Source organism: Lepidothrix coronata, unplaced genomic scaffold, assembly GCF_001604755.1.
Source record: "Lepidothrix coronata isolate B3197 unplaced genomic scaffold, Lepidothrix_coronata-1.0 Scaffold105, whole genome shotgun sequence".
Classification (NCBI taxonomy): Eukaryota; Metazoa; Chordata; class Aves; order Passeriformes; family Pipridae; genus Lepidothrix; species Lepidothrix coronata.
The window spans coordinates 3,246,238-3,270,852 of NW_016690285.1; the positions used below are offsets into that span (position 1 = coordinate 3,246,238).

Here is a 24,615-nt window from a genome sequence, read left to right on the forward strand (position 1 = left end):
AGAAGGTCTTATGAATAGTTTTATGTTAAACCACACAAAAACATGTAGATGTGACAGTTTGAGTCTTAGGTAGAAGTGTCACTTCATAGTTCCAAGCTAGAAGACTTGGATTTAGGAGCTGGTAGTGAAGCTCATGCTTTCCTCTGATAGAGGGTACAGGAATGCTTAAAAGCCTAAAGCTGTAAAAGTTAGTAGAAATCGTGGAAGCTGGTAAATACTTTCCTTACTGCTAGACAAGACTGCCTAAAACCGCTCCTCATATACCAGTAGAGAAGGTCAAAGTAGAAGAGAAATATTTGAAATTGTGTTGCTTTCCCTCAAAGAGTTCTTGAATCTTTTCTGTCTTTGTTATCTCTATCCATGGCTATGTTAGGTCTAGTTGATGTTTTATAATGTCGTTAAAGGGATGACATCAAGAAGGGCAGGACATTTGAGCTGTGCACTCAAAATAGGCTGTTCAGCTCCACCTCCTGTTACAAGTTGGTCATCTGTTTCACAGGTATGACTTTAAAGTTTTATTTCAGAACTTGGTTTCTGACTGAGTTTTGAGAGACATCACATGTTATTCTAGGAGCCACTAGAGTTTCCAGATTTTTTTATGAGGTTTTGATTGCTAAGTAGTGTAAGATAGCATAAGCTGATGAAATATGTTGCTTTGGTGAGAAGAGTGCTTCTCATCCTGCTATATCCTTTCTCATTTCTCTGTTGTTGGGTACTAGAGTGAGTACAGTCAAAATAATAGAGAAGCCAGAGGTGTGTTTTGCCAGGACAGTGTGTTGAGGTTTCTCAATGAAGGACACGACAGGTGTGATATTTGAGTAAGATGTTCCTTTTCTGTTTGGCAGCGGCAGGCTTTTTCATCAGTTCAGACTACAGCACAATTTCTATTCTTATATTATTAGTATTTCCTCAGAGAAGTAGATTAAGTTTTTTGGTCTCACTACCTTCTGTGTAAATGGAGGTGACTACATTGTCATTATAGAACTCATTACAGCGTGTTAATTACCACTGGGGTTTGTTGAATTCCTGTGTGTGTAAACAAAATGCTTGAGGTTTTAGTTTGAGTGCCTTTGTGCTCATTCAGGAAAATCCTTAAGACCCTGATCCTGTAAAAGGGAACCATTCTCATTCTGAAATACTGTATACAAGCACAATATTCCCCTTGCAGACAAGTACTAGTGTGGCTTTAATAATGTGATTGATTTTCATTGTGAGACCATTGTCTGGTTCTGTCCTGTGTTCTCTGATAGCTTAGCATGTTCACCTTATTTGTGACCAACCCCATTGCGTTACCATGATGAGCATAAGCCTTGTATGTGTTTTGGGTGTATTCAGCCGAACTGTGAAGAGGGTTGCTTCTCAGGCTTTTGAGGTACAGTGCTTAAAATGCTTTTCAGAGAACTCTGAACACCCCCTGCCAAGAGACCCCTTACTGGTGTTGATCACCAGAGCTGAGATGCCTAGATCTAGTTTTATCTGGCTAGTAAATTCATGTCATGGCTCCATTGACTTCAGTTGCAGCTCTGTCCAGCTGGGTAAGACAGGAAAGGCTGAAAGAGTTGGGGCTGTTCAGCCTGGAGAAGAGAAGGGTCTGGGGAAACCTTATTGCAGCCTGTAAGAAAGATGGGGACAGACACTTAGTAGAGCCTGTTGTGATAGGATAAGAAGTAATGGTTTAAACTAAATTTGAGGAAGACATTTTTTACGATGAGGGTGGTGAAACACTGGCACAGGTTGTCCAGAGAGGTAGTGGATGCTCTATCTCTGGATATATTCAAGGTCAGGTTGGACAGGGCTTTGAGCAACCTGGTCTGGTTGAAGATGTCCCCGCTTATTGCAGGGGAGTTGAACTAGATGACCTTTAAAGATCCCTTCCAACCGAAACTATTCTATGATTTCTGCTCATTGGATTGCAAGTGAATTTTATGATGGATGGTCAGAAATTGAAGAGCTCTTTGTTTGTGATTTTTTAAAAAAATTAAATCTTAATTGATCTGAATGACATGCTCCATATCACTGAATCTTTGTTGAAAGGCAAAGGTAAAATCCAGTTTCCTTGAACAGAAGTTCTTTGCCTAGACCATAAGGCCTTTTATTCAGCATCTTTTCATTTCTGCATCAAACAAGGCAGGATTTCTCTTGCCTTTTCTTGCACTACTCCAATTGATCTTTATAGCAGATCCTTCTCATTTGCTTGCTGAGGTCAGTACTGCAGAAAAAATGTACAGTTGTATTCAAGAGATTAACCATAATGTGTATGCATAAACTGAAATTAAAATATTGCATTTTCTAGTGTACTGCCTTAATCTTATTTTAATGCTTTTTTTGTGTGTGTAGTTTCTGCAAGATTTCTTTATTTGAAGAAAAATAATATTATATAGATAATATCATCCTGACTTATTAGGGTTAAAATCACAGCCTGTGCTAATTTACAAGATTAGGCTGATGGATAACATTGTCCTCTAGGGGTTACCTTAGAAAGGAGAAAATTAATCTTGTGCCTGTGTGTGTCTGAAGAAGTAATTTGCTAATTTTGGACTCCATTTCAGCTTCTGGAGGTAGTCGGTTCTGGTGTCCACTCTTCCACTCTATCCTTTTCAGTCTGAATGCTTGTGTTTTGTTTGTTCTGTGGGTGGCAATTTTATCAGTATTAGATGATCTCTAAATTAGTCTTGGAGCTGTTCTTACACTTCTTTATCCTCCCCTGGTTCATCTAGACATTATTTTCTACCAGTAAGAGCTTCCATCCCTTCTTCTTGAACCTTTGTGTTTTCTATATGTGTCTGTGTCTGACTTTTATCTATATTATTTAATTTGTCTGGTTCCACACCTATCTGAAACAAAGTGATTCAAAGTGATTCAGAAGTAAATTGATCCATAATAAAGGGGATAATGCTGGCACTCTGTCAAGTACTTAATAGTACAGAATTGGATCTACTATTCTTTGTGTCTGTTCCTTATATTTTTATATCAGGGTAAAACACAGACAAACAGTGCTTTGAGTGTCAGATGTCATCAAGACGTACAGCTGTCCTGTCCAGCATACACCCTCATCTGTATTACTGTGACATTATTTTGGTTTCACAGTTTGCAACTTTGATAGTTACTTTTTCAAACTCAGTGCAGCTTCATCCAAGTACTAAACTTGCAGTGCACATTATGGCAGATTACTCTGAAGTTTAAATTACATTACAGTTTAGGATTGCTACATTGCACTGAGGATCCACCTGAAATGATATAATTTAGATTATTAGATTTTCCTTAATTTCTTTTAAACTTCCATGATTAACAGCTTCTTCTGAACTTTGAAACACTGCTTAGAACATTCTTATTGATAGAGCTGTGTTTACAACTTGAGAATTGCATAAATTGTTTAATATTTACCTTGGGATTTAAATGTGATCTGGGAAATGTAATTAATTAATTATTTCAGGTTACTAATGCAAAGTTAGACAAGTGAGAATTTCAGATTCCTGACCAGATCTTTTTTAACTGATGATGTCTCTGGCGGATACTAAGGGGTTGCTAATGTCAGAAGCATGGTCTAGAAGCTGATGTGCTTCTCCTTAATACAACCCAGTACACAAAAATAAACAGTTCCTTGGTGTGCTTCATATTTTAAAAGTCCTGCTTGCAGGATTAAGCATTTAGGCTACTTTGTGTTTTGAGGACTGTTGTAAAGCTGGCAACTAAACATGCACGAGAACAGTAGTTAAAAAAGTCCTCTGTTACGGAAATTAACCTCAGCTGTCCCAGCTGTTTGGTCAGTGGAGTTCTGTACAAACTGGCTTTTGCCAGGTAGAATATGTAATGCAGCATGACTTTAGCAAAGATTAGAAGTCCTGAGTATGTGAACTCAACTTGAAACTGCAGCCAGACATGAGGTACATCAGGATTGATGCAGCTGCTTTTTGCAGACAGTGGCTGACCTGTGGAAAAAAGTGTACTTTGCTAATGGATAGGGTTTTTTCAAAAATTAGTAAAACTTACTCCTGTTCTTAGAAGGTTAAGCCAGAATTTTACCACTTCTGCAACTCACCTTATACCAATGGAATTCTTGGTCATCCGTTTGAGTTGATAGTTATCATGCTGCTCTTCACTGTGTACTCAGTTCACATGCTATGCAGTACTGTGCCACTGAGGACACTGCAGTTCTCTTAAATTTTTTATTTAAGAGCTACCTTTTGTGATCTGATTCTTGTCTGTACCATCCTGAGGAGGAAAAATCTGTGCATATAAGCAGGCCAGTTAGGTAGCTATCCGGAGTTTTAGAGAAACACTAACTCAAGATACTATTTCAAGGACAAGGTTGACTATGGGGTCACTTTGCAGGGGAAAAAGGCACCAGCATTTCTTTTGAAATGCCTAGAAATATCAAAAGAGCAAATAAATACTCAGCGAGTCAGAGTGAAATTTATATATGCACCTGTGAGATAGCATGTGCTCCTTTGCATATGTTAACTTGCATGGGAGTTATCCTTGGAGAAGTTAAAGGCAGGGAGACTGCAGACATGGTTTTTCTCGGGGAGGTGAAGTTTCATGACTTTGGCCCTGAAAAATAAGTCTGAATATAATTTCTGCAATTACAAAAATGTAATACATAAATTTAAGAAATCTGAGTACTTTCTTCCTGACTCATTTTGTGTTAATACGAATGCTGTGGGGTTCTTAAGGGAGTATATTTATGTATTTTATCTATATATATTAGATTTATATATATAATATTTATAATAGCAAGAGTATATTGTAATAAAATAACTGTAGCAAAAGGGGCTGTATTTCTAGTTTTCTAACATGGAACGGGAGGAGATGTAAAGAAGAGGTTACAAGAGCTAGGGCGAGAGCTCGTTTCCCCGTTTTACTGATGCACAGTCAGACCAAAGCGCTGTGTATTTAATATTCCTATGTGTGAGTCATATTTATGTTACACTCAGAAAGACTGTGCCTGTTTTGCATGAGGTCCCTGCTTATAGGAGAAAAAATAATCAGTGTGTCCTTGTACAGGATACAAAGAATGGAGTCAAAACCCTCAAGAATTCCTCGCAGGATATCTGTTCAGGCTTCCAGCTCTTCCCTAGGATCTAGGACATTGACTGGAAACAGTTTAGCTGGTGCATATAGTGCAAGAGAATCTTCATGGAGATTAGAATCTGGATACCAGGTAATGTGGTTTTTTTTCTTTTTGTAAAGTATAAATTAATTTCAAGTGTTTTGGTTTTTTTTTTTTAATCAAGAAAAGCCCCCAAACTCAGACAAAAAAAATTCTAAAGTACAAGAATTTAATAACCAGGCCAACGACAGTAATCTGTGAACTGGTAGTTCTGTATATCTATTTTTACCTGCTCATGTTTGTAGCTGCACCTTTAGCTGTTTGATGACTGAAGGGGCATCTTGATACTGTGGATCTGTTTTGGCCTGAGTCACTGCCATTGTAAACCTGGCTAAATGGAGTTTTCTGTTAAAGGGGAGGGTGAGGGTTTTGTTTGAACTTAGATGTGTATAGGACGTTACACTTGATGTGTTGATGATGCAGAAATTACAGGACTGTGTTTTGAGTTAATGAGGCTGTGCCTCTCTGCAGCACCTCCCCTGTTTGCGTTTTGTGAAGGTAAGAAGAGGAGCTTTAGGCTCCCCTCAGCCTAAACACTTAGCACGTCAGTGTGCTAGTGCAGCTGGGCTCTGTGTGCCATAGACAGGACTGAGGGAAAGGCCTTTGGTTGGTTCACATGCAGCATTTCACACTGACCAAACTGCTTTTTTGGGGGCAGGGAGCCGTGCTCAAGAGGAAGTGCTCACACTGTGCAGGTACTTTCACTTTTGGAAGAGTATTATGGGAAGTAGAGATTAAACTACTTTAGAAATTACTTTGGGCACTTGGAAGCCACAGATAGCAGTTCAGCTCGATTACCTTAGTAGTTCACTTCTGCTCCTGTCAGCAATTCTCACGTCAGTTTTGGGCCCAGAAGTGTAAGCCCATTTTGATCTTTGAAATTGCAGAAACTTAACTCTGTGATTAAATGTTCATATTTTTTTAAAAAATTGTTATGAGTTTGGTCCCTGCTGACAAGCTATCTGGAACACTGTGTTACATAATGCCTTTTTCAGAAACAGTTTTACAAGTAATGGAACATTATTTTTAGCACCAGTACACGTACGTGTGTTACGTTTTCGTTATCTCTGGCGCACACACACGTTCATTAGTATATAGGCTATAGGGAATGTGTAAGGGCAAGCAATCATCAGTTGGTTTTGGTTTTTGGATTCCCCCGTGTTTTTCACGGGCTGGCTGCTCCGCAAAACCAAATCAAACAGTCTTACTCTTTTGTAGGAATTTATGGAAACAGTCCACATGCAGTGTACATATACTGAAAGCTGTTGATCAGAAGATGAGTCTTCAGCTGAACTGGTTCTGTGAAGTTTGATGTGTTACTACTGTTAAGAAATTTTAACACGATGTACCTTACATTATTTAGTTTATTACACAAAGTGCGACGTGTTCACTGCACTGCATATTCTTTTGACTATTTCCTGTTGAGCAAAGTGCTTCTAATCTGAGGAATGATCTTTATAACATTTAGGGGAAAATATTTGTATAGAAGATTATGTTGTATCCCTTCTTTCCACTTTCAGTTCATAGAAGGTAGTCTGAGACCTTGTTACACAAGACTAGTGCTTAGTGATAAAAGCATAGGGAAGCTCCCTCTCTTGACTAACCTTTGGTACTTAGAGAGCAGGTAGGAACAAATTATATTAGTGCTTGCAAGTTAAGATTACAGAGACTGGGGCATGAAGAAACAGATAGTCTAAATAAGATTAAGTCCAGTCAGATAGGAATGGAAAGGACAGGTGTTTTCCATTTGTTAATCCATTCAGAAGCCTACCTTAAAATATTTAAGAGCTACTTCAGTTACCAATCATTTAAGATTTGTTGTTCATAAGAAAAAACGCATAACTATCAGTAATGCTTTGAGTATAAAGATGAAAGGGAACTTGGGGATTTGGCTTTTAAATACAGAGTAATTTCTGTAGAGAGAATATTTGATTGTAGCTTAACTCAAACTTTTGGGACAGAGCAGTCAAACTTTGAGTATTTGGTTTTGACTAGGGCTAAAAAAAATAAGAAAAGCTTCTATTGTTCTCTTTACATTTTTTTTTGTATAGGTGTGAATTCTTGTATGTCATGCATTTCTGAGATCAGTCTGGGGACTAGCCTCTGCTTCTCTGAGTTGGCAGAACAAAGAGGTTTATTGTAAACCAATCAGATGTATGTGATACAGTTGTTTCTAGGTGACTTAAAATATAAAAATCAAATTAGTGTAATGGTATGAGAAAAAAATTCCTATGCTTTATGTTACAACATAGTAAACATTTTGTGAGAAATGAATTTTAAGGTGGGTTTTTTTTATGGGAGGATAGTGTCAAATGTAGTGTATAAAATTGTTCTGAATGTTTTCCCCATCACATTTTTCTGTTACTTAGACCCCAGATCGACACCAAAATAGACTAGATTAGGTAGTGCTTTAATTGTTAAGTACTAACAAGGGATGTTAGCTGGTCTTAAGGTGAACTGAAGGAAGAAAGCAAACTGATTTTTTTGTTGTTGTTGCTCATTTGTTTTGGTTTTCTGTTGTTGTTTCAGATATAGCAATTGGTTTGAAGATTCCTGACACCATACCTGATAATCTGCTTTCTCTTAAAGCCACTTTTTTGATTCCCAGTATGTTGCTTTTTTTTCTCTCCGTGTTGGCCTTGGGACATCCTTTAAAGAAATGAGCCCCGTGCAGAGGTACCACAGCTACCAAAAGCTGCTTGGCATTAGGATGGTATATGATGTAGCTCCATGACTGGGCTTTCAGAGCTGTGCTGGTCTGAGTGTGGTGTTCTTGAATTAGGGTCTTTAGCGTGGGGATTCAGACACTTAAGAAATTCTCACATCTTCAGAATCTAACAGTTGGAAAGAAAAGGGAAAGGCAGGTATTTCAAGATCAATTAAGTCTGCAGGTATGGCTCATAGTAAGGACATTTTAAGAGAGCTTTACTTTTATCTTCAAGTTGTTTAGTCTTCTGCCCATAGGCTGATTCTCCATATGTGAAATAATCTGGAAATATGATGAATCCCACTGAGACTTGAAAATATGAGGTTTAATTTTGCTTGTGAGAACGATGAGCCATGAATATTTCTTCAACTTTTTAAATCTCAATCCTATGATTTTTAAGAATGGTGAGAACAACTACTATGTTTTTAGTATTAATAGCGTGTAGGAAGAGAATGGACAAATAATCACTTAGAAATGCTTCTTAGTGTTAATAAAATGGTTGGATTTCTGGTATTTCTATTGATTTTATTAATCTCAATGATTATTCTATGGAGCAAATTAAATTGCAGTGTCTTTCCTCAGTTATCATCTGTTAATTGAAATTCAGTGTAACTGGTAGTCTAGAGCCTCGTCCCTTGGGTTCTCTTAAAGACAGACATACTTTTATGTTAAATAGTTCCTGTTTTAGGTATTAGAAACTTGCCTCAGTAGCCAAGGGGAAGATTAGAGCTCCTGATTTTGGAAGAGGAAACACAAAAAGAGAACAGTTATGGTGATTGCCCTGCAGACTTCCTCAGACTTCAGATAATTTGAGCACTTTGTTCTCAGGAAATGCAGCAAACTCTGTTTATTTGCAGGACTGTTTTGCCAAACAGTCTTAGTCTGTTATGCATCTCAAACTGTGGAGTCAATATTTGTGTCTGAAATAGGCTGCGTAACCCATTTACCTTATTCTGAAGCCCCAAGTGGTTTTATACCCAGTGCTGTTCACTGTTTTGTGGTGATCTTCAATGTTAGTGATTTAAAAAAAGCTTAGATGCATAAAAGTTTCAATTTTGTAATGAAAAACAGGAATTTATTATTGCCGCTTGCATGAAATGTAATTGGAATTAATAATGATTACTTTTCAGTCCTTCACTACCAATAGCATAATGATGGATTATTAGAATAGACTGCAGAGAAATAAAAACCTTAAGTAGTGGTAAAAGGGAAATGTTTAAGAGTTGGAGAAGATACTGTGTAATTTGCAGGAGCGTTTTTAAGGTGACATAGTTTACATTTGCTATACAATCTATTTTCCTTGGACAGATCATGCCCTTATATAAAAATAATTATCTGTTAGTAGGCCCCAAAACGTTATTTTTCTTCTTTCCCCCCACCTCTTTGCACCACTCTTTTCTGTATTAAAACCAATGGCCGGGACAAGACAGGTAACTTGCTTTAGTGGCCGGATAGGTGTGTTTGTCGTCATGGAGACTTCTTCTGCATATGTGGGGTTTTTCGCATAACACTGGAAAGTGAGGGCCTTAATTCTGCCCTGTTGTTGCAGTATCTAAGTTGGGATAATGCCTCGAAAGCCTTACACTTTTTGCTGTCTGGCCAAATGAGAGGACAGATGAAGGAACCGATCATTGCTATGAAGTACTTTAATTAAAAAAATCTTTCCTTTTGCCAATGCTTCTCTCTTAAGCCTGTTTCATTTTTTTGACTATCCCTTGGGGTTTCTTACTAAAGGTTTCCAGATGTGGTACTACCTCCACTTCCCTGTATTTTCAATATTCAGAGCGGATACTGAGTTGACTGTGAGTTACAAGATGCATACAATAAGTATGTTGTTCTTCAGGAACCCAGTGTATTGAATAGTTCCAGTAGAGACTGGGGAATTGGAGGAAGAGATACCTGCGAGACTCCTTGGAAGCTTTCAGTGTCCTCTCCAACCCGCTACTCAGGGACACTCGATCATCCACGTTCTGGAAGATTTTTGGGAAGCAGGAGCAGATTGGTGAGAACTGTTAATGTGTAATACCTGAAAAAAATATTTAAACCCAGGGTTTTACTTTAGCCTTCCCAATCTGACAAGCAGCTAGCAGAGGCTCATTGTAATGTTTCTGGGTAAGTACAATATTACTAAGCCAAGATGGAGCAAAAGCTAGAAGATAGCAGTGTTAAGAAATTATTCAGAGGATAAAAATAGTAATGCATATTAGTTTTAGTAAGAGTTAATAAATAAATTTGAAGCAAGTGGCTCTGCAAATGTCCATTTAAAAAGAAAAAAGGAGGGGGTGATTAGAACCTGATATGTTACAGTCCTGTGGATGGCAACATTAATATTATTTATACTCAGCTTGTTCCATCAGGTATTTCTAGGGGATGTGGGTTTTGGATGGTATCAGTTCTGTGAGGGAAGCAGGTGAAGACCTGCTTTAGGAAACTTAATTGTGGAGGTGTAGTTTATAATCTGCTTGTGCTTAATGATGTGCTGCTTACATTATACTGTGAAAGAAAATGGAGGCTTAGTTGTTTACATGAGATTCAAGGCTCAGGCCTTAACAGCTTGTCATAACTGGTTTCTAGAATGTGCCTTTGTAACTCCAAAAATAAAGTAGTTAGTTTGTGCCATGCTTATACATTGTAGAGTGACAGTAAAACACTTCAAATTGCTGTAGCAATATTAAGGTGGGAAAAGCAGAAAACTGTGAGCAACTTTGATGGGATGGTAGTGAACAAGTAAAAATTCTGCTCATTTTCTGGATACATAAGAGTGCTCACATCTTTAAAGAGATATTTGTTTTCTTAGTGACTTGTAGGTAAAGACACTGAGATAATGGGGAGGGGGAGGGAGGAACTAGTGTGCCCTTGCTGGCCTTCAGGGGAAGCCGTGGTCAGTGTACTTAAATGCAAATGGAATCTGTGGTTGTAAGTGGTCTACATACCTAGTTTAATTGGCGCTATAGAGTTTTCAAGATGAAAATCTTTTTTTTCCCCAGTAAGGTTAATTTTTCTCTTAAAATTAAATTTAAGGAGTGAACATTGCAGAAGGCATTCAGAAACTTCCACTTCTCAAGTAGTAAACAATTAAAAAATAAATGATACGTTAAGTAGAGGATTCATGAGGGAAAACAACCTACCCTTGTACTTGGGTTTTGTTGTTAGTTTCTGTGTCTCCCTGTCTGTCTTGTATGATGGGATGAGAGAAATACCTAGATATTTTTTATTTTGAAAGAATTGTGGCTTAAACTTAGTAAAAACCATAATAAAATAACACCCCGCAGCTATAACATATACTCCAATTTGGTTGATCCTTAAAGGATCTTGGTTGTAGATAAGTTTTTGGGGAAGACAAACGGCTCAATTGAGCTTTATGATTGATCTCACCTTTTTTTTTTTTTTAATATATATATGAAAAAATAAACCCCAAACATTTCAAATAGAAAATGAATGCCTTGACTGCAAGTAACTAGACAAACAGCTTTATAGGCTATCCCAATTTTTTTTCTAAGTACTGGGATACTAGTTTCTGAAAACTTTTATTTCAGTGCTGTACACTGCAAAAATTGTTTTGTACCCGTTCTTTACCCTGAACTGCTTCAGTAGCACTTGGGCTTATTGTAATCAAAATATACCTGTTTCAAACAGTTTACTTGAAGCTCACTCCTTAACTAATTGTATTTTAGGTTGGTAAAAAAGAAGTTGGAATGGTTAAACTGTTAAATAAAATAATGTTGCTGATCGATTTTGGCTATGTCTGGACAGCAAGATTATGTTCCCTTGGAGATCTGTAAAGCTATATTTGATTGTGTTGATATTCCTGGCCTCTAAGATCCTATGATTTTTTCCCCTGTAAGCCACATCAATCTATAAAGGAAAAATGATACTGAATGTCATACGAACTGGCTTTTGTTGGTAGAACTGTATTCAGTAAACATGGAAATACTAATCAAGAGTGCAAGCACAACTCCTGGGTTATTTTTAAAGAAAAGGTTTTTGTATCTAAGACTTACTCTATACTATTTTTGTGAGTTTTACATTATGTACACTTGTTCAGTGTAAGCCCATCTGAAATACTGTGTAATTTATTTTTTAATGTTATTTCAGTCAACATCTTCTTCCTCTCATTTTACATCTGGGTGTTACGGTGAATCTGAGAGAACTCAGGGAGCATATTCAAGACAGCAGCAAGACAGTGATTCAAAGAGACCTAAGCTGTCTTATACATCTACCTCTTCTGTGAGAAGTAATGGCTTGTCTGCCTTTTCAGGTGAGAGGTTGATTACTTGAGCTGAGTTACATCACAATTGTCTGAGTAGTGAGATCAGGTTTTATCAAGTTTTAAAAGATTTGCTTTGAAATAGTATGCCTTTATTATTCTTAAATAACAAAACCTTACGCCTATCAGAAGAGTATGTTCATAATGACAGCAGTATCCCAAGTACCAGGAATGCTCTTAACGTGGTCTTTTGAAAACCCAGCTGTACTCGTGTAATTTCGGAATTATTACCTGTACCCATTCCATTTGCAGTAAAGCTGAACCTTGTGGCTCAAGTATGTCTTAATTGGTTAATATTTCAAGGAAAGAATGAGTGCAGCTGCTCTTATTTCATGAGTCTAATTGTCTTGGTACATCAGTGTGTGCCAGGGAGCGCAGAAAAGAAATCTTTACCATATTTAGCAATATGTTCCAAGCACAGTGTCATGGCTGGTTAGAGCACTGTGGGTAGGGGTCAGGGAAGAAAGTTCTTTTTTTAGCAGGGCCTAAATTCATTCTATAGGCCACACAAAAAGAAATTTTCTAAGAGCTCTTCCATGAAAATCTGAGATTTTCATTAAAGCTATCTTAAAGTAAGTTGGTGAAACTTGGGTAGACAGGATTTAATCAATGTGCCAACGAAAGTCTAAAGCTCAGAAAGTAACGGTCAAAAACTTACACTAAAAGTATTTCTAGAACATTTTGAAACAGACCATTAGTTTCATTCAGATTACCCTTATGAGCATGGATTAATGTTATTTTTATATCTCCTTATGGTATGGAACCTCACAGCCATCCAAATAAAAATAAGTTCTTGCTTAAAACCCAGTATTAATGATGCTTTCTTACTCTGTTAATAAGATGACAACTGTTAACATATCTCACTGTGGAGTAGGACTGTTCGTCTTTCCATTTCTAGATTGGTCGGTCATTACACTGCTGACCAATGAATGCTTAAATTAGATTTCTAAGTTAGCAATGAACAAAATCAAGGTGAATTTTTCAGAACCATTGAAGAACACTCTTTTGGAACAAGAATTTTGTTCACAGCTGAAGTGTGTACAGTTCCCTATGTCGTTGTTGGAACTGTAGAAAATAAGATCCCTTTTGACACTGAATTGTTTTACTCTGTAATAAGTACAGTATTAGTAATTGTTCTTAAAGTTGTGTCTAAACTACATTTAAGCTTCAACTGTCTTTGTGGAAAATGAATTTTAGAAGCATTAAAGTAGCATCAAGTAAAATGGCAGCATTTACTAAGTCTCAAGCTGCTGTTTTTGCTATATTGTGAAACCTGTGTAAGAACTAGCTACCATTAGGAAACAAGATGCTACTTCTCTTCCTCCGCTGTCCTGTGTGAGTGTTAACAGGTTTGACTCTTCACAAAACTATTACTACTTTTCGTTTGGTTTAGCTTTCAGAACTAACTCACTGCAAGATTAAGTGCGTGCCAGGATCAGCAGAGTGCTGCTTATTCTGGGCTTTATGTTTGCCACTGGCCACTTAATAAGTTTAATGGTAATGTTAAACTCACTGTTGATATGGAATAACAAAAATGCACGTGCATGTGCCAGCTTTAATGGATGATTACCAAAACAGGGGATTTACTTACTTATTCTTTCTAGATTCCTCATGGAGATGCAGTAGGATTCCTAGATCTTCATCGGTGATGCGAAGAGAGTTAGAAAGACGAACAGATCTGTCTGTTAACAATGTGGTGGATCCGACCTACAGAAACAGTGACTTTTCACCTTCAACATGTATGTATTGTGCAACTGAAAGCTTGTAAACCTACAGTTTGTATGCCTTTTAGTTTCTGAACATGTTCGTAGAATCCCAGAATGATTTGGTTTGGAAGGGATCTTTAAGCTCATCTTGTTCCAACCCCCTGCCATGGTTAGGGATACCTCTCACTGTACCAGTTTGCTCAAAGCCACATCCAGCCTGGCCATGAACGCTTCCAGGGATGGCACGTCCACAACTTCTCTGGGCGTGTTAATATTTTACTCAAAACACAAACTCAAAATGTCTTTTTAATTTTAAGGTATCCTTTTAAATAAGGTTAGTTGGCTACTTGGCCAAACCACCAAAGGATGTATGAGTGGTCTGCCTTGTAGATGCATTCAGTCATATGAAAGTGGTATGGGTGCTCACCACTGTAACTGTGTGATTAGTTAGTAGGACTCTTTTCTATTTTGTGTTAAGATCACTTTGTATTTAGGTATGGGAAAAGAAATAATGTTAATTTGACCCAGGAAACTTTTTTCTTAAAGGTGCCCATGGTATATTACCTCTTTTCATTTGGGTTCTCAAATGGGTATTAGGGAAAACCACTAGACCACTGAAAATAGAAAGGAATGAACAAATACTTCACATGAGGCAAGAGGTTTGTCTCATGGCAAATGCTGGGACTAGTAAGGACTTCTGTGCTGTAATTTTCACTTTCTGTTCAGCGTGTTGTGGCCTTCTAGAGTTTTTTCTGGGGAAACTCATCAGTCTCGATCTGCCACCTTTTGCAGATGTATTCAGTGATATTTTTTAATGCAGAAATTTAAAAAAATGTCATTTTTATAATTGTAGAAGATAAGCAGAAAAGCTAAAAACTAGTTCCAGATTTCAGCCTGCAGTCTTGCCTCAGCAGAGGAGTATGTTTTAATGTCATCATACTCTACACTTCTTTATTAAAGTGGACAGTTCAGCTTACCTGGTAGAGCCTAATGGGAGAAGTGGATAAGTGAACAACCTTGCTTTGTACTGTCCATGCTGCATTTCTAGCAGTAGTGCTGATATTAAGTGCTATAAAAATAACTCGTGACTGTGTTCCCTACTGTGTAATCAAAACCGTATGGTGGATGCTTGGCATCTGTGCAGATGTTTCTTTAGTTAGAATCTGCCAGATGCATAAACCTCAGCTTCAGCAATAAATGGTGATTGCAATGCAGAACCCATAGAAAAAAGTTACCAAAACTACAAACATGAAAGGTTCCAATTCCGGAATCATAGAGAGCTTCTGTTTCCTACCTTCATCTACCTATGCTTGTTCCTCCTCTCCCCTTTTCCCACCCCCAGCTCCCAAATCTAACCATTTGAGGAGGGAAACTAGCTGATTTTAGCCACCTCAAATGATTCATGTAGTGTTAATTACAGTTCAGCTGCAGTGGAAATCATCTCAGTGTGTTGAGGTACTTAGACAGTATTTACAGAAAATACACTTGTAAGAATCGTAGAATGTTTTGGGTTGGAAGGGACCTTTAAAGTCCATCTAGTCCAATCCCCCTGCAATGAGCAGGGACATGTTTAACTAGGTCAGGTTGCTTGGAGCCTTTTTGAACCTGACTGTGAATGTTTGCTGATGTGTTAGAACACATCTTGTCATAGTGTTTTCCTCTGCTTTTCTGCAACAGATCTTCAAGACAGGCCTGCCTCTTCATATGCAGAGGGAGCAAGACCAAAAGAGAACTCCTTAAGCACTTTGAGGCTGAATGCGTCCGTGAACCGCCAGTTGCCTTCTGATCATCAGCCATCTTTTTTCAACAGAGACTCTAGTATGAGCTCTTCGAGATCCAGCTATTCTTCGAGACAAAGGAGAAATGAATTGGAATTTCCCCACAGGAGTGTGCAGCCAGCATTTTCGCTTACTGCCATTAGAGATGAAACCCCTTCCTCAAGTGGTTCTGAAAGGGTTTTATCTTCCCAGAGGTCACTGAATGAGCCTGCAGCTGACAGTGAAGGGAGGCGCACAACCAGGCAGCTGCTGTCCCGTTTAGCATCTAGTATGTCATCTACATTTTTCTCTCGAAGGTCAAGCCAAGACCCATTGCATACAAGATCATTAGGCTCTGAAGAGTCAACGGTGGTCCCAAGAGTTCAGGCTTCTACTCTGTCAAGTAGTAATGGAGCTACAACTCCGGAAGTTCCAGGACTTCAGTCATCTGAAGCTTCTCAGGGGTTTAGTTTTCTTGGACGAAGATGGGGTTTATCAGCAGTTTCACAGAATCGCAACTCTGATTCAGATGGGGAAAGCTACAGACCAGACTCTGAAAGTAGGAGCACGGGATCCTGGTTGTCATCCTCTTTGAGGAACAGATGTACACCTCTCTTTTCCAGAAGAAGAAGAGAAGGAAGAGATGAATCCGCAAGGATCTCTACCTCTGATACAACTGCTAGATCACAACATGTCTTTAGAAGGAGAGAGTCAGGTGAGGAGACCTCTCTTGAAGCATCAGGTAGCCCTCCTCGGGCTTCTGTTAGCAGACCACCAACACCTGCAGTGTCTGGTATTTCTAGAGCTACTGCCTCCCCACCAGATTCAACCCACAGTAGAAGAAGTTCTGGAATTCTGCCCGGTTCTCTCTTTCGCTTTGCAGTGCCTCCAACATTAGGAAGCAGTCTATCTGACAATCTTATGATAACTGTAGATATTATACCCTCTGGCTGGAATCAGTCTGATGGACAAGAAAGTGACAAGTCTAAAGTACCACCTTCAAGAGATCCAGAGAGACTCCAGAAAATTAAAGAGAGGTAAATTAGTAACTTTTTTTGAGATAGTAAAATGTACCTGTCTTAAGGTGAGAGGGCTTTCTGCACTTGTGATTTTAAAAGAAAACTTCAGAACAGGCGGCAACTCAGTCCCTTGTCACCTGTATTCTCACTTCTGTCTTTACAGAAGCTCGTTTTAATTCTCTTAGGTTTGAGAACAGTTCGATAAATAGAATTTTCATTATAAAAATCTTTCATTAAATGTGTTACAGCATTTATTGGTATTTCTTCCTATTCAGCCTGCTTTTAGAAGATTCTGAAGATGAAGAGGGTGACTTATGCAGAATCTGTCAAATGTCCTCTGCAAGTTCTGACAACCTTTTAATAGAGCCATGCAAATGCACTGGAAGTCTGCAATATGTTCACCAGGAGTGCATGAAAAAATGGCTGCAGTCCAAGATTAATTCAGGTAAAGCAGACTAGACCAAGGTAGACTTCCGGTTGTATAGGGAGGCCTGTCAGAGGGATTGCACTTACTGAGGTATTTAGTTGAAAAATGAGCAGTGGGGACAAACAACAGTGTGGCACTTCCAGACTTACTGTGTGTCTGTGCAGCTTCTCATGTGAGTAGTTCCAAGAACTGTATTTGTTGTTCAGAGAATTATTAGGGTTGTCTACTAAGGTATTAGACAAAATATAACATTGTAGAAGTGTAGCTTTAGAACTACTCTGTCACTTTGGTGGTACAACTCGGGGTGGAGTTTGCTCCCCACCCTTCCTTATGAGTATGGTTGTGCTTTTTTGCAAGACTTACATAGCCAAGCTGACTGTAGCAGAGCGATAAGAATTTGAAAATCCAGAAATGTTTTTCAATTGTAACTAGACTTAAGTACTTTATTTTTTTTAAACATACTAGCTCTTGTTCAAGGCACTTTAAAACTGCTTGTTCAAAAACTGCTTCGAAGTGCATATATAATTTTTTTAAGAAACACTTCAGACATTGCACACTGGGTAAAAATTTTTGTAATAAATTGATTAACCAGTTTATAACTAAGTTATCTGCAGTATTCTTAAGACTTAAAAATAGGTGGCTTGGTAGAAGACACAAAAAGCATGGAATACTTTTTACCAAAGGAAGGTGCTAGCATCTGTTTGCTTTTTACTCAATATCAGAGGACATGCATCAGAGTAGGGCTGTATTAGAAGCCTCAGCCTATAGAAGAAATTAATTTGAATTTAACTCTATGTAAAGGCATAAATCCACCATCAACTGTTCGTCTTATTGTTTATGGAGCAGCTTGTTTTAAAACTGGTACTTAAGACAAAATGTTACTCTGACAATAACTTTAAGCTGTTTTGGTATATTCATTCTTACTTTTGTGTGCATTTGGATTACACGGTAGAATTCAAAAAGCCCAAGAAGGGATTTTATGCCAGACTTGCAGTAAGAGGCTTGTCACATCCAGAATGAATGTGAGGCAAAATAGGTGCAGCTGTATGGAGAACACACATTCCACAGCATTTAAAATCTGACAGTAGCAGATGTCACTACGTTCATATTAGGCAAAATAAAGCCAAAAATTATACTTAGAGTTTGCAATGTTTATACGATTGTGTCATAGGTTGTTGAAACTTGACACTGAGTTTCCCTCCTCACCAGGTTCTTCTTTGGAAGCAGTGACAACTTGTGAATTGTGCAAAGAGAAGTTGCATCTGAATCTGGAAGACTTTGACATTCATGAACTCTATAGGGCACATGCAAATGAACAAGTTAGTATATTTTACTTAATTTGGTAAGTGTTGGTTTAGTGCTGAGAGGGCAGCCTTCTTTAGAGAAGGCAAATGCATCTCTATTTCAGAAGGACTGTTATGCATAGAAAGTAATGTCAACATGGAACAGATTTTTCTCCTCAGTATTCAGACCAATTCTATCTTCCTGCTGTGCTTCCTATAGCTGAGCTTTCAGTAAGTGTAATGTATCTTTTTTCTTAGTTGCAGATCTGCTATCTAGCTTTGCAGCCCCTTGTCTCTGTTACATAGGTGCAGTGTGAATTCTATTACAATTAGATTGAATTTCACATTGTCATGGGCTGTCTTTGCTTTTAGCTGCTTTTAGCTAAACACACTTAGCAGTTGTTTTACCATTACAAACTTTTTTTGTACCATTACAAACTTTTTTTGTTTCACTAAAGTGATAGAAACTAACCTATTTTCTAACAGCTTCTGACTGCTCCTTCAAGTTGTTTCCTAAATTAAAAATAATCAAAGGCCCATTAGTGTTACTCTTGTTATATAAAATACATTATCTTAGAACTACTGGATTGTGCAGTATTAAAAGTGAGTAAATAATACAAAGCTGGTGTTTTTAATTAACTTTATTCAGAGGGTTTTCCTTGTTTTCTGGGTTGTATTTGGAGAATATATAAAGACTAATGGTATAAGCCTACCTCAGAAGTGGAAAGAAAATACCAGGTGACATCAGTTTTGGGGCAAAACATCAACCTAATTTTTTTTATTATTTAGAGTAAGTTCTTACCCTGGTACTCTATCACTTGGGACAGACCGAAATTTTCTTGGCTTTCTTGAGGGTGCCATCATCTTATGTTTTAATACTACTGATTATTGGTTACTGTCACTATACTTTAATAGAAATAAGAGCTTTGAAATTTTTTCCTAAAGAGTTGACTAAATTATCTGTTCAGTGCTAGCATTTTTAAAGATTTTCTTTATCTTGGGGAAAGGAGTTTCTCAAAATATTTATAACATCATAGCATTCTTAAAATATATATATTCCTTTATTTTGGCTTTCTGTAAAGCATTGGGATCACGGAGAAGAAGCCAGAAATGTTCATGAGTTTTATTTTTCTGAGTGATATAATACTCTGATTCTTTCCTCTAAACTAATCATGCTGGCTGAGATTTAATTTGTAGAACTCTATTTATCTTCAAGGGTAACATGTTAAATCCGGGGTGGGTGGGAAGAACCAGAAGTATAAACAGCTTTTCAGTAATTAAAATTTTTTTGTATTTAATTTCCCTAATTCTCTTGGAACAAGTAGAGATAAATATATAATGATTCCAGTAAAATCTCATTCTTATTCTACTTTTCGAATCATATATGCAGACGTATTACTGACATTCTGAATGTTTCTTTGATCTCCTTTAAGGCAGACTATGAATTTATCAGCTCTGGTCTCTACCTTGTAGTGTTGTTACACTTATGCGAGCAGCGCTTTTCCGATATGTTAGGAACTGCCAACGAGGCCAGCACACGTGTCAGAGTAAGTATGCACTGATTTTCTGGCAGGGATTGTTACCTTGAGTGACATAGGAGCTAGATACCCAAGAAATATGCTTTTTAAAAAACTTTCAGGTCTAAAATGGGCTGGTCTTGTCAGTGCACTAACACGGTGTTTACTTTGAAACTCGAGGTACTGCGTTATTGCAGTTACTGTGTTGCAGAACGCTTTTTGTCAAGGTTGTTGGTCGTTCCTTGGTTTGCATGTACCTTGTCGTGATCGTTGTGAACTTAGGCAAAACTGGAAGGTTAACCTCTCCCTGTACAAAATATGCAGTTAAGAATGTTGGACTACTGATTTAATTTTTCTCATTATGCCAGTCGACATTGCAGAGGTCTAGAACTTGCAGTGGTTGTCTTATGGACTACGCCTAAATCTGTGCTTGACTCTGAACGTTGTGAGACAGACCATAGCTATAGTAGGACTTTTTTGGCATTAGTCCAGACTCCTATTAGTTGTGTTTGACTGTACTCTTGTCACTTAAATGGCTTGGCATAGAAACCTGGTGAGTGCACATTTTACAAGTAAGAGATCAGCATACAGAGTTCTTTCTGCATAGTGACTCACTCAGAAATCCAGTATTCTACATGTTTATTTGATACTTGATAATGAATCAGCGCTCTTAGTCAACTGAGCTCCTTGAAAAGCTGATAATTTTGGGTTTTTTTACTTGGATACAGAGAAGTGACAGTATTAAGCTTATCCAATGGGTATTGGAATGGTTGACTGCCAGCAGGCATTAGGCCTTTGGGGAAGAGGCGGGACTGTACTCTAATCTTTTAAGGTCTTAGAACAGTGGTCCTCTTTTCTATGCACTTCTGATGTAGAACTTGTATTCCACCATCCACAAATGAAATGTGCAGTTTCCCTGGTGTGAGTGTAGAGATATAAAAGACACATAATCTAATAGTAGCCAGCATCCAGTATAGTACAGCTTGAGTGTATTACAGAAGTTGTTTTTACTGGACTTTCGTCAGAGGAGACATTACATACTTCAGTGTGTGACACTGCATTTTAACCCAGTGAGAGCACTGATGCTGCCGTTTGATACTGAGCATACAAGTAAGCAGTGGAGACTCATTTTATCTGCTGTGTCTCAACATCTGGACTTTGAAACAGTGATGTAGATTGCCAGTGATTAAATTAAACCACTTGGCTGAGACATGTTTTTCCTAGGGATTTGGGGGTTGGGTTTTGATACCATATGCTTCCAACGTTAAACTACCACCATTGCCTAATAGTAATCCTGGTCTTAAGATTCTAAGTGTAAACAAAAACTTTAACCGTATTCATGCATTTTTCATTGATCTCATTCAGTCAAAGGACTCTGTTTTGTCATAATAATACTGAATTAAATAAAATGGATCCAACTAATGCAAGTCCTTACCATGATTATGTTTTTCTGCATTACAGTTTTTAGGAATGGTATTCATTAAACTGGCACTTGTTTATATTTCCTGCTTTCAAAACATGAAGATGATGCCACTAGCTGCTACCAGAAACATTTGACATAGAGTGGAAGCTGAAATTACTGTGCAGTAGCAATTTGAAGTCTAACATGTGGGGATTTATATTAAATTTTGCATTGATTTTTGTAAGTTGGGCAAATGGGTTAGGGTAACCAATATATGGCATGAAGCTTTGGGATGTAAAAAGTGAAGAAAACTTTGCTAACTTGTTGCAAATTTCTGCAGATACCTTTGCAACTTTTAAACTACTTTCTCTCTGCCTTGTTTCTAGTTTATTAACCTTGCAAGAACTCTTCAGGCACATATGGAAGATATTGAAAGTAGGTGCTTCCCCTCTTCCCCTCCCCTCCCATTAGATCAACTCAAAGCTAAATGAGTACAATCCTGCTTGCCAAGATTCATGACATGAACATAATTACTGAAAACTTTACTTGACCCAGCAGTGCTTTTTCCATCATCAGTAGAACTATTGCGAGGGGGAACCGGTTTTAATTCTCCATGATTAATTTCCCAACAGCATAGAATTGTTTAGACTACAGAAGTGTTATCTGCTAGTGATTACAAAATTCCTTACTAGTTACAGTTGGTTATTGTAATTCTAGTAGTACCTAATTATGGGATTAGTGGTGGACCTTTAGGTTGTTGCCTTTTACAGGAGTCTTAGTAGGAAAGAAATATTCAAAGTCGAATTTCACTGCATTTAAGTTACATACTTCTTTTGCCAGTTTTTCCTCTTCCCCTTCTTTTTTTTGCCTTCTCCCTTTTCTTTTTTCCATTCACATGCACTTTTTGGTTGTTTGGATTCCTTGATCAGACCTACCACACCTCATGAACGAGATTTAAAGATTGTCAGTTTTTCATAAAATTCTGTGCTCTATACAGACCCATAAAATGATTCTTCCTAATGCTGTCAGGCTCTGTGTTAGAGAAAAGAGGCAACATTTGAAAAAAAAAATCAAAAATTCAAAACTTTATGCTGACTTCTGGTAAACATATCCTGGATCTATTTCTAGGCATGATGAATAGGCAGTAGAAGGGTAGTTGATCTACCTTTTTTCCCCTAGCATGTGCATGAATGTCTGTTGACATTCAAAGTTTGTATATGAATTTTCACTGCATAGGATGCATTTGAAGTACTGTAAAGAATGGGGAATGTGTGTGTGTGTGTGAGTTTTAGTTCAAGATGATTATTGCATCAGAGCAAGGTGGGGTACAGTTCTGAATTAATTCTTAAGTTATGTGCATCCTTATTAGAGTGAAAATTAACCTTAATGAGTGTCATTTTACACCTCAATTTAGTCTATATTTGATTCAGCCTTTAACTTGCAGGTGAGGAATACTGAGTTTTAGTTTTATCACTGATGCACTTCAGTTACATTTGTCTGCTAAGAACTGAAGAAGCAAGAAGTCAGGCTTTTCTTTCGGTATTCAGGGGTGGAACAAATTACTTCAGTGTAAATACTTTCTTGTCTGCGGACTTTGCTTAAGAGAACCTACTAAATTCCTGTTACAGACAAGCTAATGCTTTGCAAACCTGATGTAGATGTGTACTGACTTTTCTTTAGTAGTCGACAAGTATGTATTTGTCTCTTTAATTCACTTTGCAACAACAAAATCCTATGCACATGTGGGCTTCATGTTCATCTTGCATATGGTGAAAGAACAGGGCTGGAGAGAAAAGCTGCTTCTGAGTAGGCCCAGGTTGCATTAAGCAACATATATATGTGTATATCTTTAAAAATTTCAGAGTCTTTGTTCAGATGACTGAATCTTTCAAGATATTTTAGTATCCAAATTGTTAACTTTGTGAGTCATTTCTTTCCCTGGTGTTGGGTGCTGCTGTCATGGATTGAATATATCCTCCTCTGACTACTGTTGGAATTAGCCACTGTAAACACTGCATAAAAGTCGAATCTCTGGCTTAATTAGGTTTTCTTCCTTTTACTTTGAGGAAGAAGAGCAGGAGGACACTGCCTTTTGTACTGTTGAGTTTTGATTTGAAAATGCTATATTTTTCAGACATGAGATGCATTTAAGAATTAATCTATGTGATTACACCAGGTTTGGGTGGGTATTACAATCTGTCATTTATTATTATAAAATTACCTTTATTTCCTCTGCTCATCCTGAAGTGCTTTAATTTCAAAGACCTTTGTCAGGGCTTCTGATTATACTGTGTTGTTCCAACAGCTTCTGAAGATGATTCTGAAGACTGATGCTGGTAGACCTTTCATACTGCAAGAAACAAATGGAATTGCTGCAGAAATGCTGAACTGGCAAGAACAACGTCAACATGCGTTTGTTTTATTCCTCTCCTTAGTAAAAAGTGCATTGAATATCCCTGTAGTTTTTGAAGCGTTGTTGAATTCAAAATAAACTGCTGCACAGTGGAACTCTCAAGTGGACTTGAGAACTACTCAGCATGTGTGAGGATTAGATACATAGAAAGCAATTTCCCATTTTAAATTATGAGGATGATGTGCTTTGTTTTGGAGGACATCAGATTTTGAATATTTAAGGAAGCTTTATCTCCCTTTGTGTTTCCTTCTTACTGTAGTCAGATTTCTGGTTTTGTCTTACTGAGCTTTGCTCCTCTGCTGGCACTAAGTGGTTATAGTGGGTTTCAAGGGGAGGGTGGGGATGTCCATGTACTGAAATAGGTTTTGTTTGGGTGTTCTTAAATGCCTCTTTTGCCGCATCATATAATAACTGATTGCTTCCGTTGTTAATAAATGAACAGGAGGATAAGCAAGATATTGTAGAAATTGTTTGGGTTTTGGTTTATTTGAAGATTATTATTTAACTCAAAAAGCAATAAGAACTTGCAGTGGTCTTTTAATACTTGGTGATGGCTTTTTTATGTACCAGTTTGGAAATTGGAGATTATATTTGATATCATGTGGCTGTTCCATTATGGAATATTGCAGGTGTAAACTCTTGCATTTCAGCATTCCTAGCAGATATGCAACTTGATAAAGACCTGAGGTTGTTCAGTTTAATCAGAGTTTTTTTAGATCCCACCTTCACTGTTCAGGGCACTGGTTATCAATGTGTTTTCTAGTGTCGTCACTTCTTTATAAATAAAGACAAAAGAGGTATGCATCTCTACTGGTATTGTCCATTTTATTGAAACATGGATATCTACCAGAACTTACACTTGAAAACATAGAAAGCTGTAGTCTGTGGTATATCTTTACTAATGTTTATAAATTCTTACGCGGATATTTAAGATTGTTTCTGACCATTTTGGATTGAAATGCTTTATATGAATGGTGATACAATAAATTCTCATACATGTATTGGAA

At 37.6% G+C, this 24,615-nt stretch overlaps 1 protein-coding gene across 3 annotated transcripts; it reads left to right on the forward strand.

The window, feature by feature from the left end:
• The first annotated feature begins 284 nt into the window (after positions 1–284).
• Positions 285–24,615, forward strand: MARCH7 (membrane associated ring-CH-type finger 7). Of its 3 annotated transcripts, none has more exons than XM_017823780.1 (11): positions 285–499; positions 5,005–5,161; positions 9,661–9,819; positions 11,913–12,075; positions 13,689–13,823; positions 15,468–16,584; positions 16,842–17,011; positions 18,203–18,312; positions 19,710–19,823; positions 21,582–21,630; positions 23,501–24,615. In XM_017823780.1, exons 2-11 carry the CDS (start codon positions 5,015–5,017, stop codon positions 23,524–23,526), a joined length of 2,190 nt encoding a protein of 729 aa, XP_017679269.1. In that variant the 5' UTR covers positions 285–499; positions 5,005–5,014; the 3' UTR covers positions 23,527–24,615. The 3 variants fall into 3 exon arrangements, with proteins under 3 accessions (XP_017679269.1, XP_017679270.1, XP_017679268.1); XM_017823781.1 differs by lacking the exon at positions 21,582–21,630 and having other exon boundaries at positions 287–499; positions 15,468–16,262; positions 16,431–16,584; XM_017823779.1 differs by lacking the exon at positions 21,582–21,630 and having other exon boundaries at positions 287–499.